The sequence below is a fragment of the Carcharhinus amblyrhynchos genome, chromosome 6 (assembly GCF_965287045.1).
Source record: "Carcharhinus amblyrhynchos chromosome 6, sCarAmb.v2.hapA, whole genome shotgun sequence".
Lineage (NCBI taxonomy): Eukaryota > Metazoa > Chordata > Chondrichthyes > Carcharhiniformes > Carcharhinidae > Carcharhinus > Carcharhinus amblyrhynchos.
In genome coordinates this window covers 19,552,787-19,574,028 of record NC_137329.1, presented here as the reverse complement: position 1 = coordinate 19,574,028, position 21,242 = coordinate 19,552,787, and the positions used below count along the sequence as shown (strand labels likewise).

Sequence of the window (21,242 nt, the reverse complement as noted above, 5' to 3'; positions counted from 1 at the left end):
ATATAGTGTTGCAGTCATAGCTAGGGTGCAGAGAAAGATCTGCTTAATATAAGGTAGATCCATACAAAAATTTGATGGCAGCAGGGAAGAAGCTGTTCTTGAGTCAGGTGGTGCATGGTCTCAAACTTTTGTATCTTTTTCCCAAAGAAAGAAGGTGGCAGAGAGAATATCCGGGGTTACTGTCTGGGCTCACCCCAAAAACGGAAAATCCCACCTGAGGTCAATGGACCTTTGCTTGGCCCATATCCCACCCACTCCAATTCCTGCTACAATGGGTGGGACAGAAAAATTCCACCCTATTTCCTGGCTACAGAGCAGATCAGGTTACAAATGTCAGTTTTTTTGATGATCATTGCCCTTTTCCAAATACTTTTATTTCCCATAGAACTTTGTGGGACAGCACGGTGGCAGAGTAATTAGCATTGCTAACTCGCAATGCCAGAGACCTGGATTCAATTCCTGGCCCCAGGTCACTGTCTGTGCGGAGTCTACACGTTCTCCCCTGTCTGCTTGGCTTTCCTCTGAGTGCTCCAGTTTCATCCCACAGTCCGAAAGACATGCTGGTTAAGCACATTGGCCATTGCTAACTTCTCCCTCAGTGTACCCGAACAGGTGTGGCAACGAGGGGATTTTCATAGCAACTTCCTTGCTAATGTTAATGTAAGCCAGTTGTGACCAATAAATAAATAAGATTCTTTGCAGCGTTCCCATTTAACCGTTCCCATTCCAAATACCCTCCCTGTCCCTGAGCTGTCACCTCCTCTGCTGCAGGAGATCCAAAGGTGGCGGTTCCTTTAAGGGAGGAGGGTGGCGGTTCCTTTAAGGGACGTCTTGGCGGAAGTGACGGGGTGGCGCCGGAAGTCTGGCTGTCGGCGGTGGACAGGAGTGCAGGGTGGCGGCCATGAGTGTGCCGGCTTTCATCGACATCACCGAGGAGGACCAGGTGAGCAGGGCCGGTCGCCCGCCCGCCTTCTGAGCGGCTGGCGGGTGGACAGATGCACCCATCCGCCCTCCCCGCCGGGTTCAGTGAAAGGCTGGGACCCCCCTCCCTCTCGGGCCTGGGGCCGCTTCGCACGCGTGGGCCCGGGGAGGAGAGTGGAGAGGGAGTGGGGGCCGGGCCGGGGAGGGGGAATTGGGCCAGGACCGGTTTGGTCCACATTAACAGACCCGCCTATTGGAGACTCTGCAGCCTGTCATGTGGCAAGTGATAAGGTTTGCATTTCTGTAGCGCCGTTCATAATCCCAGGGCATCCTAAAGCTCCTCACAGCTAACGCAATACTTTCTGAATTATTGTCACTGTTACAATGTAGTAAATGCGACAGACCATTTGTACCCAGCAACCATAATAGTGAGCAGGTAATCTCCTCTTGTGGTGATGATGGAGGAATAAATATTAGGCATAACAGCAGTGTAACTTTTCCTGCTATTTATTTGTTTGTTAATGTCACAAGTAGGCTAACATTAACACTACAATGAAGCCACTGTGAAAATCCTCTTGTTGCCATGCTCTGGCACCCGTTTGGGTACACTGAGGGAGAATTTAGCCTGGCTGATACACCTAACCAGCACGTCTTTCAGACTGATGGAGGAAACAGGAACACCTGGAGGAAACCCACGCAGACACAGCGAGAACATGCAAACTCCGCACAGACAGTGACACAAACTGAGAATTGAATCCAGGTCCCTGGTGCTGTGAGGCAGCAGTGCTAACCACTGTGCTATATGGAATATGGCTGCAGAATATTTTATGTCCACTAATATTAAATGCAAACCTTGTGTTTTATATTTTATGCATAATATGTTTGTTAGACTGCATGAAGTAGAAAAGTACTATTACAGAATCCCTCTTTTTAACTCAGTTTATTTGTCTCTAAAGTGTTGCAACTTTTGCAGTGGACCCTGAATATTAATTGGTTTTGCAATATAGATTTTTAGTCATATTGGTTTCTGTTCATTGTATAGAATCGTACAGTGCAGAAGAGGCCCTTAGCCCCATCAATCTGCACCAATGTGAGAAACATCTGACCACCCACCTAATTGTATTTACCAGCACTTGACCCATAGCCTCGAATGTTGTAATGTGTCAGTTGCTCATCCAGGTACTTTTTAAAGGATGAGGCAATTCTCCTCTACCACCCTCCCAGGCAGTGCATTCCAGATCATCTCACTCTGGGTAAAAAAAAATCCCCCCCTCATCTTGAATCTGTCTCCTCATGACTGATCCTTCACCTAAGGGAAACAACTGCTCCTTATCCACTCCATGCCCCCGATGATCTTGTACACCTCGATCAGGTTGTCCCTCAGTCTTTTCTGCTCTAACGAAAACAGCACAAGACTATCCAATCTCTCCGTAACTTAAATGTTCCATTCCAGACAGCATCCAGGTGAATCTCCTCTGCGCCCCGTCCAACGCAATCACATCCTTGTAATTTATAGCATTTTGATAAATGGAGAATAGTTATTGCTATTTTCAAAATTATGGAAGTTTAAATAAGGTTAAGTCATGAGCAAGGCCAATTACAGTATGTAGCGGGGAAGTGGGATATTTGAATAGCTCATTCAGAATACTGCATAGGCATAATGTGCTCAATGATCTCCTGTGTGGTTTGAGACACAGTTTGGACAAACAATTCTATGTATGACCTTATGCTTCACGTGAACAGAAATTCTAAACCCAAGTGTCTGTTGTATTCCCAGTTGCTTTCCCTTGTATATCTACCATGTTTACTACCTTCTCAAAGAAATCTGATTTTTAAATCTTAGCGTTATACAACTGTATTCTGCACGGTTTTATCACATGGTTTCCACTTGATGGTTAGCTTTCATTGGGTTGTACTGTGCTGCCTCAGTTTTAAAATTTGGGCAACGTTTTGGTACCACTACTTTTAAGTTGTAATTACTTTTATAGCTTGTTGGAATAACTGTTTGTCTTTAACCAACTTTCAAGTAGACAAAATAGTCCTACAGTTAGGTGAATAGAGAAGTATTTATACAACCACAGATATGAATCCAGGATGATATGTTGCCTCCCTGGTGTCAGGGTCAAGGATGTCATTGAGAGTTGCAGAGCATTCAGAAGTGGGACAGCGAACAACCAGAGGCTTTGGTCCACATTAGTTTCAGTGACACAGGTCCTTCAGAAAGGTTTTGGGGAGCTAGAAATTGAAACATCAAAAGCAATAATCTCCCAGAGTGAGTACTGAAATAGGAGAATAGCGCAAATGAATGTGTTTGAAGAGATGGCTGAGGATGGACAACTGTGCATTCCTGGAACGTTAGGACCAATTCTGAGAGAGGCGAGACATGAGCTGAAAGCAATATCTCAGTGGTGCTATTTGCTAGTGCTTTTGAGGAGAGTTTAAGTTAACTTGGTAGGGAAATGGGAACCAGAATGAAGCATAAACAATGTTCACAAAGGACCACAAAGCAAATATAGAGTGTAATACCTTAAGAGAATGCAATTGTGTCTAAATTAGGTTTATAATTCACACATGCAAATGCATAAAGCATGCTAATTAAGGTTGGTGAGATGCAAGTGCAGATACCCACATGCAAATATGATGTGGCAATAATGGAGACCTGGCAGTGTGCTAAATATTCATGGATATGAGTTAAAACAAAGAAAGAAGGGTGGGAACTGTAATGATTTAGAAGAACGTTACAGCGCTGCAGAGATATAGGCTGGGGTCAAAAGCTAAAATCTATTTAAATAATAGCTACAATTTCATAATCTGATCTACTCTATTGGCTACTGAGTAGATATCTTGAGCATATTTACAGAGAATTTGGAGGTGTAAAAATTGGTAATGGAAGACTTTAATTATCCTAGACACTATTATTGATAGTGAAAAGGGCAAACATGTAGTCTTTGAAGTATGTTCAGGAGAATTTCCTCAATCCTACATCTCCAATTCAGTGAAAGATGAGGTATTGCTGCTTCTGGGAAATGAGATTGTTCCTTGGGTCAAGTCAGTCAAGGACCTTTTAGGGAAACTGTGATCGTTGTGTCTTGGGGTTGATAGCAATGGAAAAGAACAACTGTGAGTAACAGATGCTAAACTGGTGAAGGACCAATTTCATTGGGGTGAGAATAGATGTGTCTTTTATGAATTAGAATCAAATATGGGCAGGTAAAACTAACAGAACAATGGACTGCATTTTGTAAAAAAAAATAGTTTTGTTACAGTCGAAGGACATTCCCTTGAGGGGGGAATATGACAAACAAACCTTGGGTTCCCTGGATGATGAAAGAAATATTTGAATCATAGAATAGAAACCTTAATGTAGAAGAGACCATTTGGTCCGCTGAATCTGCACCAACCCTCTGACAGAGTATCTGCATATTGATTGGTCGACCCATGTTGGACGAGGTGGGCTCGAGGAGGAGTTCTTGGAATGCTGCCGGGATAGTTTCCTGGAACAGTGTGTGTTGGAGCCGACGAGGGAGCGAGCTATCTTGGATCTGGTGCTATGTAATGAGGCGGGTAGAATTAGGGACCTTGAGGTGAAGGATCCTCTTGGAGAGAGTGATCATTGTATGGTGGAGTTGCTGCAGCAGGCGACGGTGCAGAGGGACCTCGGGGTCCTTGTGCATGAGTCGCAAAAACCCAGCCTGCAGGTGCAGCAGGTGGTCAGGAAGGCGAATGGGATGCTGGCCTTCATAGCGAGGGGGATTGAATATAAAAGTAGGGAGGTCTTGCTGCAGCTGTATAGGGCATTGGTGAGGCCGCAGCTGGAGTACTGTGTGCAGTTTTGGGCGCCGCACCTGCGCAAGGATATTTTGGCCTTGGAGGGAGTGCAGAGGAGGTTTACTAGGCTGATACCGGAGTTGAGGGGGTTGAGCTATGAGGAGAGGCTGAATAAACTAGGCTTGTACTCGTTAGAGTTTAGAAGAATGAGGGGAGATCTCATTGAGACGTATAAGATGATGAATGGGATGGATAGGATAGAGGTGGAAAGACTCTTCCCGCTCAAAAAAGACAGTAGGACTAGGGGGCACAGCCTCAAGATAAAGGGGGGGCGGTTCAGAACGGAGTTGAGGAGGAACTTCTTCACTCAAAGGGTGGTGAATCTCTGGAATTCTCTGCCCGTTGAAGTGGTGGAGGCTGCCTCGCTAAATATTTTTAAGAAGCGGGTTGATGGGTTTTTGATAAGAGAGGGGATTAAGGGTTATGGGGAGAGGGCGGGAAAGTGGAACTGAGCCACGACAGATCAGCCATGATCTTATTGAATGGCGGGGCAGGCTCGAAGGGCCAGATGGCCTACTCCTGCTCCTATTTCTTATGTTCTTATGTTCTTATCCAGGCCCTCTTCTCCCCCCTGCCCCATTCCATCCCGTAACTCCACACATTCCTCATGGCCATCCATCCAACCTACCCATTAGTATAGCCAATCCACCTAACCCCCACATCTTTGCAATGTGGGACAAAACTATCTATTGCAGCCATGAGGACAATATGCAAACTCCACATTATAACTAATTTAGCAGCTAATTGCTGCAGTTGGAAAGTTTGTGATTTGGCAGTTGCTTGCAAATTCTTTGATTTGGTTTATCATTGTAACATGTATTAGCATACAATGAAAAGTATTGTTTCTTGCGTACTATACAGACAAAACGTACCATTATTGAGAAGGAAATGAGAGAGTGCAGAATGTAGTGTTACAGTCATAGCTAAGGTGTAAAGAAAGATCAACTTAATGCAAGGTAAGTCCAGTCAAGAGTCTGACAGCAGCAGGAAAGAAGCTGTTCTTGAGTCGATTGGTATGTGACCTCAGACTTTTGTACCTTTTTCCTGAAGGAAGAATGTGGAAGAGAGAATGTCTGGGGATGTGTGGGGTCCTTAATTATGCTGGCTGCTTTGCCGAGGCAGTGGGAAGTGTAGACAGAGTCAATGGATGGGAGGCTGGTTTATGTGATGGATTGGGCTACATTCATGATCTTTTGTAGTTCCTTGCAGTCTTGGGCAGAGCAGGAGCCATACTAAGCTGTGATACAACCAGAAAGAATGCTTTCTATGGTGCATCTGTAAAAGTTGGAAGTAAAAGTCTTAATCTGTTGAGGTCAGTTAGAGATTAATTGCTGTTGCTGAAAGTAGTTCTGGTTTTGTTTACGGAGCCAGTTGGTTACAGGAACATGAAACACTTAAATGAAAGATCATGGTATCTTAGATAATTAAACATTCTTTCTGAAGCTGAGTTCCACAACGTAAAATAGAGGTTTTGGGTCTTTTTCTTTCAAAGACAAATTCAAACATTATTCTTATTTACATTATTTCCTAGGCCTCTGAGCTTCGATCCTACCTGAAGTCAAAAGGAGCTGAAATTTCAGAAGAAAATTCTGAAGGTGGGCTACATGTTGACTTGGCACATATCATCGAAGTCTGCGATATCTGTTTCAAGGAAGATGACAAAGGTTCGTTTTCCCACATCTGGTTTGTTTTGAAGTTGATGCTGCTTTTTATATAAAGGCCTTAATTCTAAACAGCAATTTGTTTAATGATCCACTGACTAAACCCTCCAGAGGCAGCCTGAGGCATTGTGCTGACGTGTGGCTGGGCATGTCCAATGAGCTGCTTTTGGTACGTTGAATGTTTTTCTTTACACATGCAGATGTGGAGAGCGTGATGAACAGCATTGTGTCTCTGCTCCTAATTCTGGAGACTGAGAAACAGGAAGCATTGACGGAAAGCTTGTGCGAGAAGCTACTGAAAGCTCGTGAGGGTGAGCGCTCGTCACTTCGACTGCAACTGTGAGTAACCAGTTTACCTTAGGAGTTTATGCAATCAAAGCAACTTTGAAAATAAGAAGTAACTAAGGATGCATTTACAATTTGTGTACTTAAATTAGGGAACGGTTGCGCTTTTGAACATGGCAGTGCATACATACTAAATTAAATTTATAGCTGTATAGGGCATTGGTGAGGCCGCAGCTGGAGTACTGTGTGCAGTTTTGGGCGCCGCACCTGCGCAAGGATATTTTGGCCCTGGAGGGAGTGCAGAGGAGGTTTACTAGGCTGATACCAGAGTTGAGGGGATTGAGCTATGAGGAGAGGCTGAATAAACTAGGCTTGTACTCGTTAGAGTTTAGAAGAATGAGGGGAGATCTCATTGAGACGTATAAGATGATGAATGGGATGGATAGGATAGAGGTGGAGAGACTCTTCCCGCTCAAAAAAGACAGTAGGACTAGGGGGCACAGCCTCAAGATAAAGGGGAGGCGGTTTAGAACGGAGTTGAGGAGGAACTTCTTCACTCAAAGGGTGGTGAATCTCTGGAATTCTCTGCCCGTTGAAGTGGTGGAGGCTGCCTCGCTAAATATTTTTAAGAAGCAGGTTGATGGGTTCTTGATAAGAGAGGGGATTAAGGGTTATGGGGAGAGGGCGGGAAAGTGGAACTGAGCCACGACAGATCAGCCATGATCTTATTGAATGGCGGGGCAGGCTCGAAGGGCTAGATGGCCTACTCCTGCTCCTATTTCTTATGTTCTTATGTTCTTATGTTCTTATGTTCTTATGTTCTTATGTTCTTATGTTCTTATGTTCTTATGTTCTTATGTTCTTAAATTCACAGGGATAGTCAGTCCCAAAAAAGCTGCTACACTGTAACCAAATTCCTTCAACTACTTTTGGAAAATCATAATCATTTTCTGCACCTGTTTGAACTTGCTTGAGGGGCAATACGGTAGCACAGTAGTTAGCACTGCTGCCTCACAGCAACTGGGACCCGGGTTCGATTCCTGGCTTGGGTCACTGTCTGTCTGTATGGAGTCTGCACGTTCTCCCTCTATCTCCATGCGTTTCCTCCCACAAACCAAAGGTGTGCTGGTTAGGTGGTTTGGCCATGCTAAATTGCCCCTTAATGTCAGGGGGACTAGCTAGGGTATATTTGGGGGAAAGGGCCTGAGTGGAATTGTGGTTGGTGTAGACTCGATGGGCCAACTGGCCGCCTTCTGCACTGTACGGATTCTGTAATTCTAAATAGTTTCAAGAACACATTACCTTTAGATTAAAGTAATTCCTAATAACTGCACAAGATTTGTTTTCTCTAAACATCCTGACTTTTGCTTTGAAGATATTTGTGTACAATATTATTCTGTAACAAAGGTCATCCCTTGATCGCCTTCAGAACATAGATTTTCTAAATTCTTGGTGATTTTTCATCTTGATGATTTGCACTATGGTGGTCAACTCTGTTAAATGTTGCTTAGTGTGGCTCAGGAGCCTAAATCTGGCAAGGCAATCTGTGCCATATTCGCTGCAGATGAAGACAGTGTGTGGAGAAAGTGAAGGATTCACAGGTCTCTGTTTTCTCTGGGTCCTTTTCTTCGCTACTTAAGCTTTTTGTTTCTGCTTGCCTCTCCCAAAACCTTTCAAAATTGATGCTGAGGATGTGTCTGGAATAGTGAAGGTGGAAACCTGTTCAACCCTTTTCCTGCCTCGCATATCTTTGTCCAAGTCTCACTGTCTCACTATAGGAGTGTGCTGAGGATGCCAGCTTTGTAAATTTGCAGTTTGGTGCTCAAAGATTGTTGTTTCCACGCAATCCTCGGCTTGGACATAAAGCTGTAGTTTTTTTTAATGCCAAGATTTCAGCATTAAGTGACAAATTGCTGGTGATTTTGGAGTCTAAGTATGTGAAGCGGTCAACAATGGTCACATTATCAGGGCTGATAGTGGTGGACCATGACATGTCTTTCTGATGAGCGTTATTTGCTGCTGTAGATGCTCTTTGGTGTGGAAAGCAAGTGCAGCAGTTCTCTGGACTTTACAGTTTATTTTGTATCTCAGGCAGGCAATTCTGACAGTTTTCCATCAGTTCTGATATACAAGTAGACCTCCTCTGTGGGTGAGTTGAAGGCATACAGCCTGTGTGTTTGGGCCAAAACACAAACCTGTTTGACCCCACTGTGGATGCTTTCCAATGTTGCCCTGTCATAGCTGACCTTACTCCTTGTGTCACGAGAAGAAGTGATCATATTGAGCTTCAGAGGCAGCATGTTTTCTACAGCAGCTTAAATAGACCTTTGTTGCACATGGTCAACTGTCTTGATGATGGTGATATTTAATGGCCTCCTTTGTTCATGGAATTTCTCTTGCAGCTGCTGGACTGAGAAGTTCGATTGTAGATCCCCCAGGTGTGAAACCAAACTGAGTTTGGGATGGATGTGTTCGACCAAGATCTGCAGTCTGACGAGGGCAAATAATTTTCCCACGATATTCAGCAGGGCATTGCCTCTCTACTTGGTACAATCACTGCAGTTGCAGTGGTCATAATCTTTGCACATGCTGGCGCACTGCTCAGTCCCTAAGCAGCAAGTTCCTTACAGCGAAGCCTAGTTGCCGCATCTCTTTTGATTCTTCCTGTATCAGATGAACATGTTAAGTTTTTCTTTCAGCGATTTACTGTCAGCAAGCCTGGTTTCTTGCAGGGAAATTTATAAAGTTACTTGTCGATCGCAGCTGTCTTGCACGTATTATCAACTAGCTGCAAGTTGCCTGTCTCTGCAATGCAGATGTCCTGATGTTTCAGCTCGCCTGTTGAATAACTGGCATTTTTTTCACTTTTTGTTTGCCTGATGTGATCCACTTGTTGAATGAAGACTCTAAGCTCCAAGCATTCATTGCATCAGAGACTGTGGCGGAGCAGCACCATATTTGTTAAGGACTGGCTCACCAGTTGGACGTTAGGATCCTCCAACCATCAGACACAGTCCGTAGTACCTGTTCTCTACACCAATCCACTTGGGATTGTCATTTAGCTTCCAGATCACAAGCCTTGGGACATTGTTGTGCTGAACAGCAGGGGACTCCCCCTCCCCCCACCTTCCTAGTTGGGTCCAAAGGAATGCAAAGCATAATATTTGGCACCAGATTGGTTACAGTAGTTGCTGGAAAGTGGCATGTCTTTGGGCTCCACTCTTTTTTTTGGTCACCATTTACTCCCTCACCTTCTAACTCTCTCGAGGTATCCACAGAACAGTGCAGCTATTTGCCCATTACTGAGAGTTTGATTTATGCTGTCAGGGCAGGTCTACATGCTGCTGGGCCCTCTCACGGCTAGTTTGGGGACCTAACCTCCTTTGAAGCTTTATCCAGTGACCACGAGGGATCCAGTGTACGTGTTGTAATGTGTAGTACAGCAGAGGACTAGCTGATAGTTTCTCCCTGTCAGTCCACAGCGTCTGTAACACACTGGCTCTCCTTTTTGCTCTGCTGCTAGCCAGCAGTGTAGGCTGAAAACAAAAAGCTGACTCGCACATAAAAAGAATGCTAACTTCTTTGGTCACACAAAACAAATGACATCAATAGAGCTCATATCCCTCATCAGCTGAGCAGGGTGGCACTTTCTACCTGAACTTTTATGCTGATGGGCAAATTAATGTGTAGAAAGTTAGAGAATTTGACTTTTCATTAAGAGGAAGAAATAGTTTGAATAGAAAATATCTATTTTCCTCCCAAGGCTTTCCCCTTTTTAATTCCACACAAAAACAATCTTTTGTAAGGAAGTTTAGGCTAACGTGGCTGTAAATGACAAGTAGCAAGTAACAGTCATGACATACAAGGCCCATTCAATGACCACTTACAAAAAGAATATCTAACTGTCGCCCCTTTATATTCAAAGACATTACCATCGCTGAATTTCCTCACTATCAACATCGAGGAGTTACCATTGACCGGAAATGCAATTGGACTACCATATAAATAGGGCGGTTATAAGAGCAGGTCAGAAACAAAGAATCCTGCAGCAAGTAACTCACCTTCTGACTCTCAGGTCTGTGCACCATCTACAAGGTGTAAGTCGGGAATGTGATGGAATACTCTCCACTTGCCTGGATGAGTGCAGTGCCAGCAACACTCAAGAAGCTTTACACCATCTAGGACTAAGCGGCCTGCTTGATTGGACCCATTCTGCAAATATCCAATCCCTCCGTCGTTGACGAAGATGTGCTGCAAGAACTCATCAAAACTCCTCAGACAGCATGTTACAAATCCATTACCGCTTTAATCTTGAAGGGCAAGGGCAACAGACACATGGGAACTCCACTGGAAGTGCATCTCCAAGCCCCACATCAACCTGAATGGGAAATATATTGTGGTTTCTTCACACTCATTGGATCAAAATCTTGGAACTCCGACCCTAACAGTACTATGGGTGACTTACTGTGGTTCAAGAAGGCCTCTCACCACCACCTTTTCAAAGGAAACTAGGGTTGGGCAATAAATGCTGGCCTAGTCAGTGATGCCCAAATCCCATCAATGAATTTTTTTAAAAACCCAAGCATTACAAAGGATGGTGCATTATCTCCAGCATACAGGAAACTTCAAACAACATTCCTCCCCAGACAATTGTCCCACTTTCCATTTGTGACTTTTATGTTCATAAAAGCATTAGAATAACGTGTACAAGTACCAAATAAAACGGTGGCTCGTCTGCTAAGTTATATGTAACATTTTTGAATGTGTACGTACTTCCTGCCATTTCTCCCAGAAACTTGGCTTTTAGTATTGACGGTACTGTGTGGTAAATTACAATCTTAGAACATAATTTGAAGTTCTTCAAAATCAGGTGTATCTCCGGAGTAACGATCCACCCCTAAACAACTTTTCTCGAGTCCAACTCAAACCTTCGCTTAAGAAGTGAGGTCAGCCAGAATTATTCGTGACGACAGACTTATTTACGGCTAGCTTTTGGCTGGATTGTAATTTTCCCAGAAATTATGACAGTTCTGGTGAAACTCCTCAGTAAATATTTCCGCACCTATGAAGGAACAGGGATCTGACTCATTCTTCTTTGACACAGAAGACTAACTGACACTAAGTATGCAGACACACAAATGTATTATAAAGCACGCAATTTGATTACTCATTTGTGAATTCAAACTTCAGATTTGATACAGATGTAGGAAGAACAGGCCCTTTGGCCCTCCAAGTCTGTGCCAGTCATCTTGCCTTAATTAAACTAAAGAGAACCTTCTGCCTTTACTCCGTCTGTATTCCTCTATTCCCTCCCAATTCGTATATCTATCCTGATGCCTCTTAAATGTTCCTAATATACCTACTTCCATCATCACCTCTGGTAGCACGTTCCAGGCATCCACCACTCTCAGCATTAAAAACTTTCCTTCACATCTCCCTTAAAACTTACCCCTTCCTCATGAACCTGTGTCCCCTTGTAATTGACACTTCTATCCTTGGGAAAAGCCTCTATCCACCCTGTCTATGCCCCCCCATAATTTTATAGACCTCTTGTCAGGTTTTCTCTCAGCCTCTGTCTTTCCAGTGAAAACAATCCTAACTTATTCAACCTCTACTCCTAGCCAACACCCTTGATCAGGCAAGATCCTGGTGAACCTCTTTACGCACTCTCAATCTTCTGTGTCCATCTGGTAGTGTGGTGGCCAGAACTGCAAGCAATACTCCAAATGTGACCTAACCAAGGTTTATATAGCTGCAAAATAATTTCCCAACTTGTGCTTTGAAAGATATTTTAAAAATGTAATGTAAGCTTATCCAATAAATAGTAAATTAAGTTTATCTTAATCCCTGAGGTGTGGATTTGTTTGGATTTGAATTCAGATTCATTCTGGACCTGTCTAACACATCTGGAATGATTTGAGCTTGTGCTGAAATATTTTGGGATTGTGGCTGTATAGATGATGTGAATGAGGGGAGATCTCATTGAGACGTATAAGATGATGAATGGGATGGATAGGATAGAGGTGGAGAGACTCTTCCTGCTGAGAAAGGATAGTAGGACGAGGGGGCACAGCCTCAAGATAAAGAGGGGGCGGTTTAGAACGGAGTTGAGGAGGAACTTCTTCACTCAAAGGGTGGTGAATCTCTGGAATTCTCTGCCCGTTGAAGTGGTGGAGGCTACCTCGCTAAATATTTTTAAGACACGGGTTGATGGGTTTTTGATAAGAGAGGGGATTAAGGGTTATGGGGAGAGGGTGGGAATGTGGAACTGAGCCACGACAGATCAGCCATGATCTTATTGAATGGCGGGGCAGGCTCGAAGGGCTAGATGGCCTACTCCTGCTCCTATTTCTTATGTTCTTAATGAAAGGACCACCTATTGTAATGAGTGCTTGTTCAATTTCTAAGAAATGTTACTTTGAATTATTGCTGAAAACTGGACCATGGATAATGTTTATGTTAGTTAACATTGCCAGATAATAAAACTTGAGGCCTGGCATTCTTTTATCTACTTGCAGTTTTAATTATCAGGGCTAGCAATGTATGTTTATGTGCTAGTGTAGCAGCAAGAACCCGTAGATAATTAAGGTGTGTATTTCTTAACAGTGAATTCACATTTTTGCTCAAGAAATTAGCCACATTGTTTTGCCTGTTAGAGTATGTTTTACTGTCAGTTCACCCAAGGTTTTTTATCTCAAGTGATATGAATTAATATTACTTGACCCTTATTCCTTCAACTGAATCTCATCCCCCTCTGCTTCAGACTTTCTACTTGCAATTTGTCTAAGTTTTTCAGCAATACAAACTATTTATTTTAACCTGCTGTATTGCACATATTCATGTTGTTAAGCTTCCAAGTGCTTGAGTTTTTTTTTTGAGGAATGAGTTTGGACAGAATCTGGCTGAATGAAGCAGATCACAGCTCAAGATGCCCACAGTTCACTGAGCACTGGATAAAGCAGTGAGAAATCATACAGCCCCCATCTGCACTCTTCTGTGGCTGAGGAACTCTAGTTAGATTTACTCTGCATCATATGCCACATTGTCTCCTTGTTAAGCACACCTATGCCTCACTGTGGGAATGTGATTGCTTTCTCATAAATCACCAAACATTCTTTAAGTAACAATATTATTACAAGAGCTCTTCTAATTTTCATAGAATCCCTGCAGTGCAGAAGGAGACCATTTGGCCCGTTGAGTCTGTACAGACTCACCAACAGAACATCTTACCTTGTAATCCCATATATTTACCCCACTAATGTCCCAAATGTACATACCTTGGGACACTAAGGGGCAATTTAGCATGGCCAATCCACCTAACCTGCACATTTTTGGACTGTGGGAGGAAACCAGAGCATCTGGAGGAAACCTTTACAGACACAGGAAGAATATGCAAACTCCACGCCGCCACTTAAGGCTGAAATTGAACGCAGGTTCCTCGCGTTGTAAGACAGCAGTGCTAACCACTGTGCTGCCCACTTGATTGATATTTGTTATTTCTAAGTATGCAATAAATGTTGGTTTTGGCTTTTAATTAGGCTGCGTAATCTTTTCCACGGAATGGAGGAGAATGCTCCTGCTAGATACATCGTATACTGCAGTCTCATCAAGGTAGCAACATCCTGTAATGCTATTCAGTACATTCCTTCTGATCTTGACCAGGTGAGTCACAGTCTCCTCAGATGCTTTAGTTTATTATTGCCATTTTCTGCTTGTACGGGCAAGGTTAGGAGGAGTAATTTTGTTTCAGGCCATTCCTGATATTACAGTACCATTGGAACCAAAGCATTCTCCTTGGTGTCACTTGTAGACATGGGATTTGATATTGCCATTTATGCTGGGGCGCAAAGTATTTTTAACAGGAGTGTATGGTTTATTTACTATTGTACAAAGGTTATTTACTATTGTACAAAGGTACATGTTGGATATGTATCAATAATGTGTGACAAATCATAAATCGTTGGTGGGGAGGTGGGAAATTGATAATCTGTCTTCTGGTTAAATTGGCAGCCTAAATAATTTGTAAAAAACTTATCTTGTGGGCTGTCATTACATGGCCATGTGTTCACTATAGTGGATGTAATAACGAAGATCAATGGATAAGCAGTTATGGCTTTCAACCAGGTTCGCAAATGGATATCAGACTGGAACCTCAGCGTAGACAAGAAACACCATGTACTGCGATTGCTTTATGAAGCACTGGTGGACTGCAAAAAAAGGTAATGAGACAATTCTACAAGAAAGGCAAATTAATGAGAGGGGTCAATGCACTTGACAATGTGGTAACCTTGAGACTTCTGAGATATTGGCAGGTAAATGGAATTGAGATTCAACGCTATTATCTAATTAAATGATAGAACAGTCTTCAGGGAATGAATGGTCTACTCCTATTCATATTTAACACTAGCTATTAAACCAATTGAATAAATTGCAATTTAAAAAGTATTTTCCAGTAACTGCTTATGTTGAATGGGCTTGCACAGGAACTCATGATCTTTGCTGTACCCATTGCATTTAGCCATTTCTTCATATCATGTGGAGTAAATTGAATTGACTAAAGATCGGTATCTATGATACTTCAACCACCAGTTCTGGCTGATGGTGTTGCAAATGCTTTGCCTTTTTCAGTTGCTTTCTGGCTCCCCCATCATTGGGGATGAGGATATTTGTGGAATGCAGTCTCCATTTGGTTGTTTAATTGTCCATCCCCGTTAATGATTGGATCACTTGGTTGTGGGTTCACTTCTATCTATAACATGTTGCTTCTGTTTAGCTTGCATGTATTCCTCTAGCTTCACCACGTTGGCACCTTATCTTTTAGCTATGTCTGGTGCTGCTCCTGATATACATTCACTATTGAATCAGGATTGATCCCTGGCTTGATGGTAGTTGTAGAGCAGTGATGGGCAACCTAGGCTCATGAATTGGCCACATTAGTGGTCCTCCATTATCTCGGTGGGCTACAAGATTGAAATTGGGCTTGATCACTAACTGTGACCCTTGAATAAAATTGAATACATGCCGAATATTTCATCAATTGTAGAAAATGCTTAATCATAGATAAATGGAACTGTCATCAACTTCAAATGGTAAAACTTGATGTAGAGGGAGCTCTCTCAATCAATGTTGTGTGTAATCAGCACACACGTCACGTCACTTCACTGTCCTTGCTTTAAATGCATATCGCATCAGTCATATCAGTAGGAACAAGGCTATGCAGATTGAAACCAGCGGAATGCGGCAATTCTGCTCATGGCAACAGTCAACAAAATGTCACATGGGCCGCACTCAACTATGGTGGGCTGCAGATTGCCCACCACTGTTGTAGAGTGAGAGATGCTGGACCGTGGAGCTGCAGGTTTTGGTTGAATACCATTCCACCATTGCTGATGGTCCACAGTACTTCAGGTTCCCAGTTTTGAATTGTTAGATCTGTTCTGGATCTATCCCATTTAGCATGGTGGTATTGCTACACAAGGGAGAATATTCTCAATGTGAAGATGGGTTTCGAACTCCATTAGGACTCTGGAGTGATCGCTCCAGCATTGTCGTGGACAGATGTATCTGTAATGAGAAGATTGGGGATCAGATCTCATAGGTTTTCACCTTTGGTTTTCGCCACCTGCACCAGACCCAACCTGGAAAATTTGTCTTTGATCTGTGAATAATGGAGCTTTCAAAACATTCTTGGTGATAGTCTTTGATCTTACCAACCAAGTGTCCTTGCTACGCACTTGCCCCTTCCAAGTGGTATTCCACATGGAAGAGCACTGATTCGTCAGCTAAAGGAAGGTGGTGGGCAGTAATCAGCAGAGGTATCCTTTCCCATGTTTGATCTGATGCCATGAAATCTCACGGTCCATAGTCAACACTAAGGACTCCCAGGACTGCTTCATCCTAACTGCCACTATTCTGGCACTCTGGTCTGTCCTGCTCATGGGACAGGACATGCTGAGAGATAATGACTGGAGCCTCTGATTAAAGAAGTCCCAGATAGTGATGATTTTACAGAGGGTTCTGGGCTGGGATGTGTTTGGGTCAGTGACAGTCCATCTGTTTTTATTTAACTTTTTTTTTTGTAGTGGTTTGGTACAGCTTAGAGGCTTGTCCGACCATTTCGGAGGGCAATTAACAGGCAGCAACATTGTAGCGGGTCTGGAGTCCTATTTATACTAAACTAGGTAAGAATGGAAAATGAAGGGCATTAGTGAACCAGAAGGATTTTGATAAATCAGTTCGCTTCACGATCAGTACTGAAGTTTTTAATTTCAGATTTATTGATGAACTGAATCAGTGATACTTCATGAAACTCAAAGCTGGTTTCTCAGTCAATTTTTTTTCAGGAATAGCACAGCTGATAAATGTGCCTGGGTTCATCAGTTTAATCTTTTCACCAACTGGCTACATCCGATTGCTCAAGAAAAACCCTGTACTTAAATCATAATGCAATTACTGCTGATTCACGAGCTTCATCAAAGATTCTGTAGCAATTAAACTGTGTAGGTGCAAAATCTATAAATAATACCCAGTTTGTTACACTATTGATTATTTTGGAAATTTGTTTGATTCACACATGGAATAATATAGCATATGGTGAGTTGCAAAGCAGTTGCACATCAAAGGGTTGCAATAAGAGCAGTGCTTGAGCAGCCTATCACTGTCATCTCGTGCCCAAGATGCGTTGCTTTGTTTGAAAGCAATCCAAAATATCTTCCTGCAGATCATGTCAAAATTTAGTGCATGGCAAAAGGACAGCAATTCATAGAATCCTTACAGTGCAGAAGGAGGCAGTTCAGCCCATTGTGTCTGCACCAACCACAATCCCATAATGCCTTGTATTTACCCTAGCTAGTCCCCCTGACACTCGAGGGGCAGTTTAGGGTGGTCAGTCCACCGAACCTGCACATCTTTGGACAATTCAATGGAAGTGCTGCTTTGCAGACCAAATTTGCTACAGCTTTTTAAGGGTTATTTTACAGAATTTTTTTTTCCCAGGTCAGAACTATCTTCCAACTGCTGGTGTTCAAATCCTGTGGTGCTCTGGTGCCATGATATTAAAAGCCTACAAATTATTGGAAGAAAGAGTTTGGTACCTGCATTGCTGCAGAGCTTCCTTACACTGTAGTTAAGGATTTGTGTTTGAAACTCTGGGATTTCACGCTTCAGTTCCTAGTCCAAGCAGCAATAAGATTCTTATCTGACTGAGTTGACACTCCAGCTTAATTGATTTGCTTGACTTGATGAGCAGTGACATTATACTGAACCGCATCATTGACTCAGCAATATTGTTATTTAACGGCAATGTTCATTTACCTGCAGTTTTCTGGCACACTGGTTTTTTTGTGGGTGGGGGGGGGGTGTCTTTTTTTCATAAGTGTTTCTTCTGTCTGACGCTTACAGTTCCTTGAGGAAAGTTCAGGAAGTACTAACCGCACACAAAGTAGCGGGAATGTGGAATTCTTCCCCCATCCTAAAAATAAAATGCTGTTTGGGATGTGGTGGGGGAGTGGAGAGTTTTTTTTTGTTAGTTGAGGGTATTGAGCATTATTGAATCAAACTGAGAGTTGTCTCAGTTGGCAGCATGCTCTCCCATATGTCATTCGGGTAAGAGTTCCAGTCTATGACTTCAGTACAAAATCAAGCCTGACACTTCAGAACAACTGAGTTGCCATCTGAGGTACCACATTCGAACAAGGCTCCACCTGCACTCAGACATAACCCTGGGCACTTTTGAAGAACAGCAATTTTCTTGGCCAATATTTATCCCCAGTCAATATCACAAAGCAGTGATCTGGTCATTATTGCATTAGTTTGTGGCAGCTTTGGGTTTCATAGTAACTGGCACATTGGGTGCCATAGTACATATAATACAACAGTAACAACACATCTAAAGTACCTCCTTAACAGTACAATGCTTTGGGATTTTCATGAGAGGCACTACATAAATGGAAACCTGTCTTCAAGTATTTCAAGGCAAATAAATGGAATTGAAATGCAGAATGACTAATCTAATTCAAAAGTGAAACAGGCTTGAGGGACTGAATGGCTTTCACCTGTTGACTATCTACCTAAGGTTAATTTGCCAACACCTGCCCTTGCAGGGAACAAATCTGTCAGGTGATAAAATTTGATAAATCAGTATCTATATAAAGATGAAAATTGGAATATTGCTAAAAGCAGAGGTGCCATTTAAGATTATCTGCAGGGTGTAGTCATGCTTGGAGAGCAGTTCCAATAGGATGACTCATGCTGGATGCTTATTGCAATAATTTCCTTGTAGGGATTCTCTCTCTCTGATAGACTACAAATACACTTCTATCGGTCAGCTAAAACCAACCAACTTTATCTCCAGAAATACTTTAAATTAGAGATGTTTTTGCCTTGTGTCAGTGGGCCTCAGTGGAGGAAGGGGATACTATATAAGTTTTAATTCCCACATTCTAGTTCATTTGCTTATGTTTAAAGTTCCTTTCAACAATTTTCTTTATTGAGGAATTCTGCAACAGTATTTTAAAAAAAAATCATTCCTGCCCAATCTTTTAAAAGGATGAAAATTGATATTCGGCTCTTCCAGCAATTCATAATGATCCCTTCAAAAATAAAGTTGCCAAACCACTATGAATTTAGCAAGAGGTGTACTTTTTAGCTGTTGGGTCAATGCACTGGCAACACACTGGCCTGCTTCATTTGGATTGATTTCTGTCTTTTGATTCCGGGAAAGCTGGGTTGATGGAGACTAATTGCGTAGTGTTTTTAGGCATTACGGAGAGAATGGCTGCCCCCTGTGCTTTATATTCTTGCTCAGACAAGTCATATAGTTTTCTTTAATTCCCACTGTAGTGATCAGAAGTGTCAAATCACTGTCGGAAATTAAAAACTGACCCAGTTTGTAATTCTTTTTGTTCAGTGTCTCAGGGGATGTTGTCACTTCCTATAAAATTTGATGTATGCGTTTTTGTATTTTTTCACTTTGTAGTTTTGATCTTTTTAATCTTTTGATCTGCATACTTAAACCAACATCTTAAACCCCAGCTGGGTAACATAGAACACAATTTATGCCTTGTGTAGTTTGTTATAGTCTGCTATGTCAGAGTCTAGGACATTTGGATCTAGTTTCCGGGAAAGGCACTCTAAAATGGCAACCCTAAATTGTAACAAATTTGATGCCTCAATGTGCTGGTTTTAGCAGGAGGAGATAAATCTGTACTTTCATTTTAATCTACAGAAGTGCCACTTTTTCCCGTTTTGTAAAACAGCTGCAAATCACATTAACTTGCTTTGAAAAAAAGAGTTAAACCACTTGAATGTCATGAAGTATGAATTAGATGTGTGTCCTAGGAAGTGACTCAGAGCGAGTCCTAAAAGTGCACAGGAAAGCAGCCTTGTTTCTTGTGTTTTTAAAGGCTGAGACTCTTGATATTTACAGATGTTCTGCCAAATGAATAATGAGGCAAGATTACAAGTGTGCGCACTGAAATGAGCAGACCAGTCATGCACTTAAAGAACTTTTTGATCCAGTTTTCTGGTGCCATGGCTATCTAAATCAATAAAATTAACTTTTTAAAAAAGATAAAAGGTGTCATTACTTTGTGCTGTTTGTCAAATGCCCCTGTTCACTTTGAGAGATTAATGCAAAGCAAATTGGAGCATTGGTTTGTTTTACGTCAAGAGGAGTTTGCCTTGCATTAGCAAGACAATAATCTGCATTCTTAAACCAACATCTTAGTCCATTCAGAATTTTAAAAATCTGATGCTTGTTACCTATATAGTAATCTATGCTCAAAATAAGACCTTTTTACAAAATAATTTCACTTACTGCACAATAAAATTCTTGCAAATCAGCCCTATTTTGAAAATATACTTTTAAACCATGATGCTTCTAGCCCAAACTTGCATATGATACAGAACCACGGTGATAAGTTATATGTATTGGGCTTTAATGGGTGAGCTTCCAATAGTACTGAGAAATAAATTGAACTTGGCTTGAAATCTGTCCAGATCACAACAATGGCATATGTACATTCAGCTGTTCTTGGGAGGAGCTTCTACATCTAAGGAAGATTGTTTTGCACAGCATTACCAATGCAATTGCAGAGGTGGTTGTGAGACTTAAAAAAAAGTGTCACTTTTGACACTGACCACTTGATTCTCCTGCAATATATTGCCACTGTGCCAGAGCTGGGTAGAACTGCTGTCACGTGCTTCCATTCTTCTTTATTTGTAGGTAGTCATCACTTGTCATTGTTTCTCTTCCCACTTGCACATTGTTACCTCTGGTGTCCCAACCATCTTTGATGTAGAGTTGCCAGCATTGGACTGGGGTAAGCATAGTAAGTAGTCTCTCAACACCAAGTTAAAATCCAACAGATTTATTTGGTAGAACAAGCTTCTGGAGCGCCACTCCTTCATCAGGTGAATGCCTTTTTTTCAGTAAGTAGTTTCATGATACTAGGTTAAAGTTCAACAGGTTTATTTGATAGCATGAACTTTCGGAGCACCTCTCCATCAGGTGAGTGCAGGATTTGTTTCACAAACAGGGCATATTTG

The 21,242-nt window shown here is 42.3% G+C and overlaps 1 protein-coding gene across 1 annotated transcript in view; it reads left to right on the top strand.

Annotated features, from left to right (window-relative positions):
• The first annotated feature begins 859 nt into the window (after positions 1 to 859).
• The window catches only part of eif3m (eukaryotic translation initiation factor 3, subunit M), a 36,750-nt gene continuing 16,367 nt past the window's right edge, over positions 860 to 21,242 (top strand). The window contains exons 1-5 of the mRNA XM_080189983.1: positions 860 to 943; positions 6,281 to 6,413; positions 6,611 to 6,749; positions 14,234 to 14,357; positions 14,820 to 14,914. Of these exons, the coding sequence (XP_080046109.1) occupies positions 902 to 943; positions 6,281 to 6,413; positions 6,611 to 6,749; positions 14,234 to 14,357; positions 14,820 to 14,914 (533 nt within the window). The 5' untranslated portion in view covers positions 860 to 901. The remainder of the gene's footprint in view (positions 944 to 6,280; positions 6,414 to 6,610; positions 6,750 to 14,233; positions 14,358 to 14,819; positions 14,915 to 21,242) is intronic.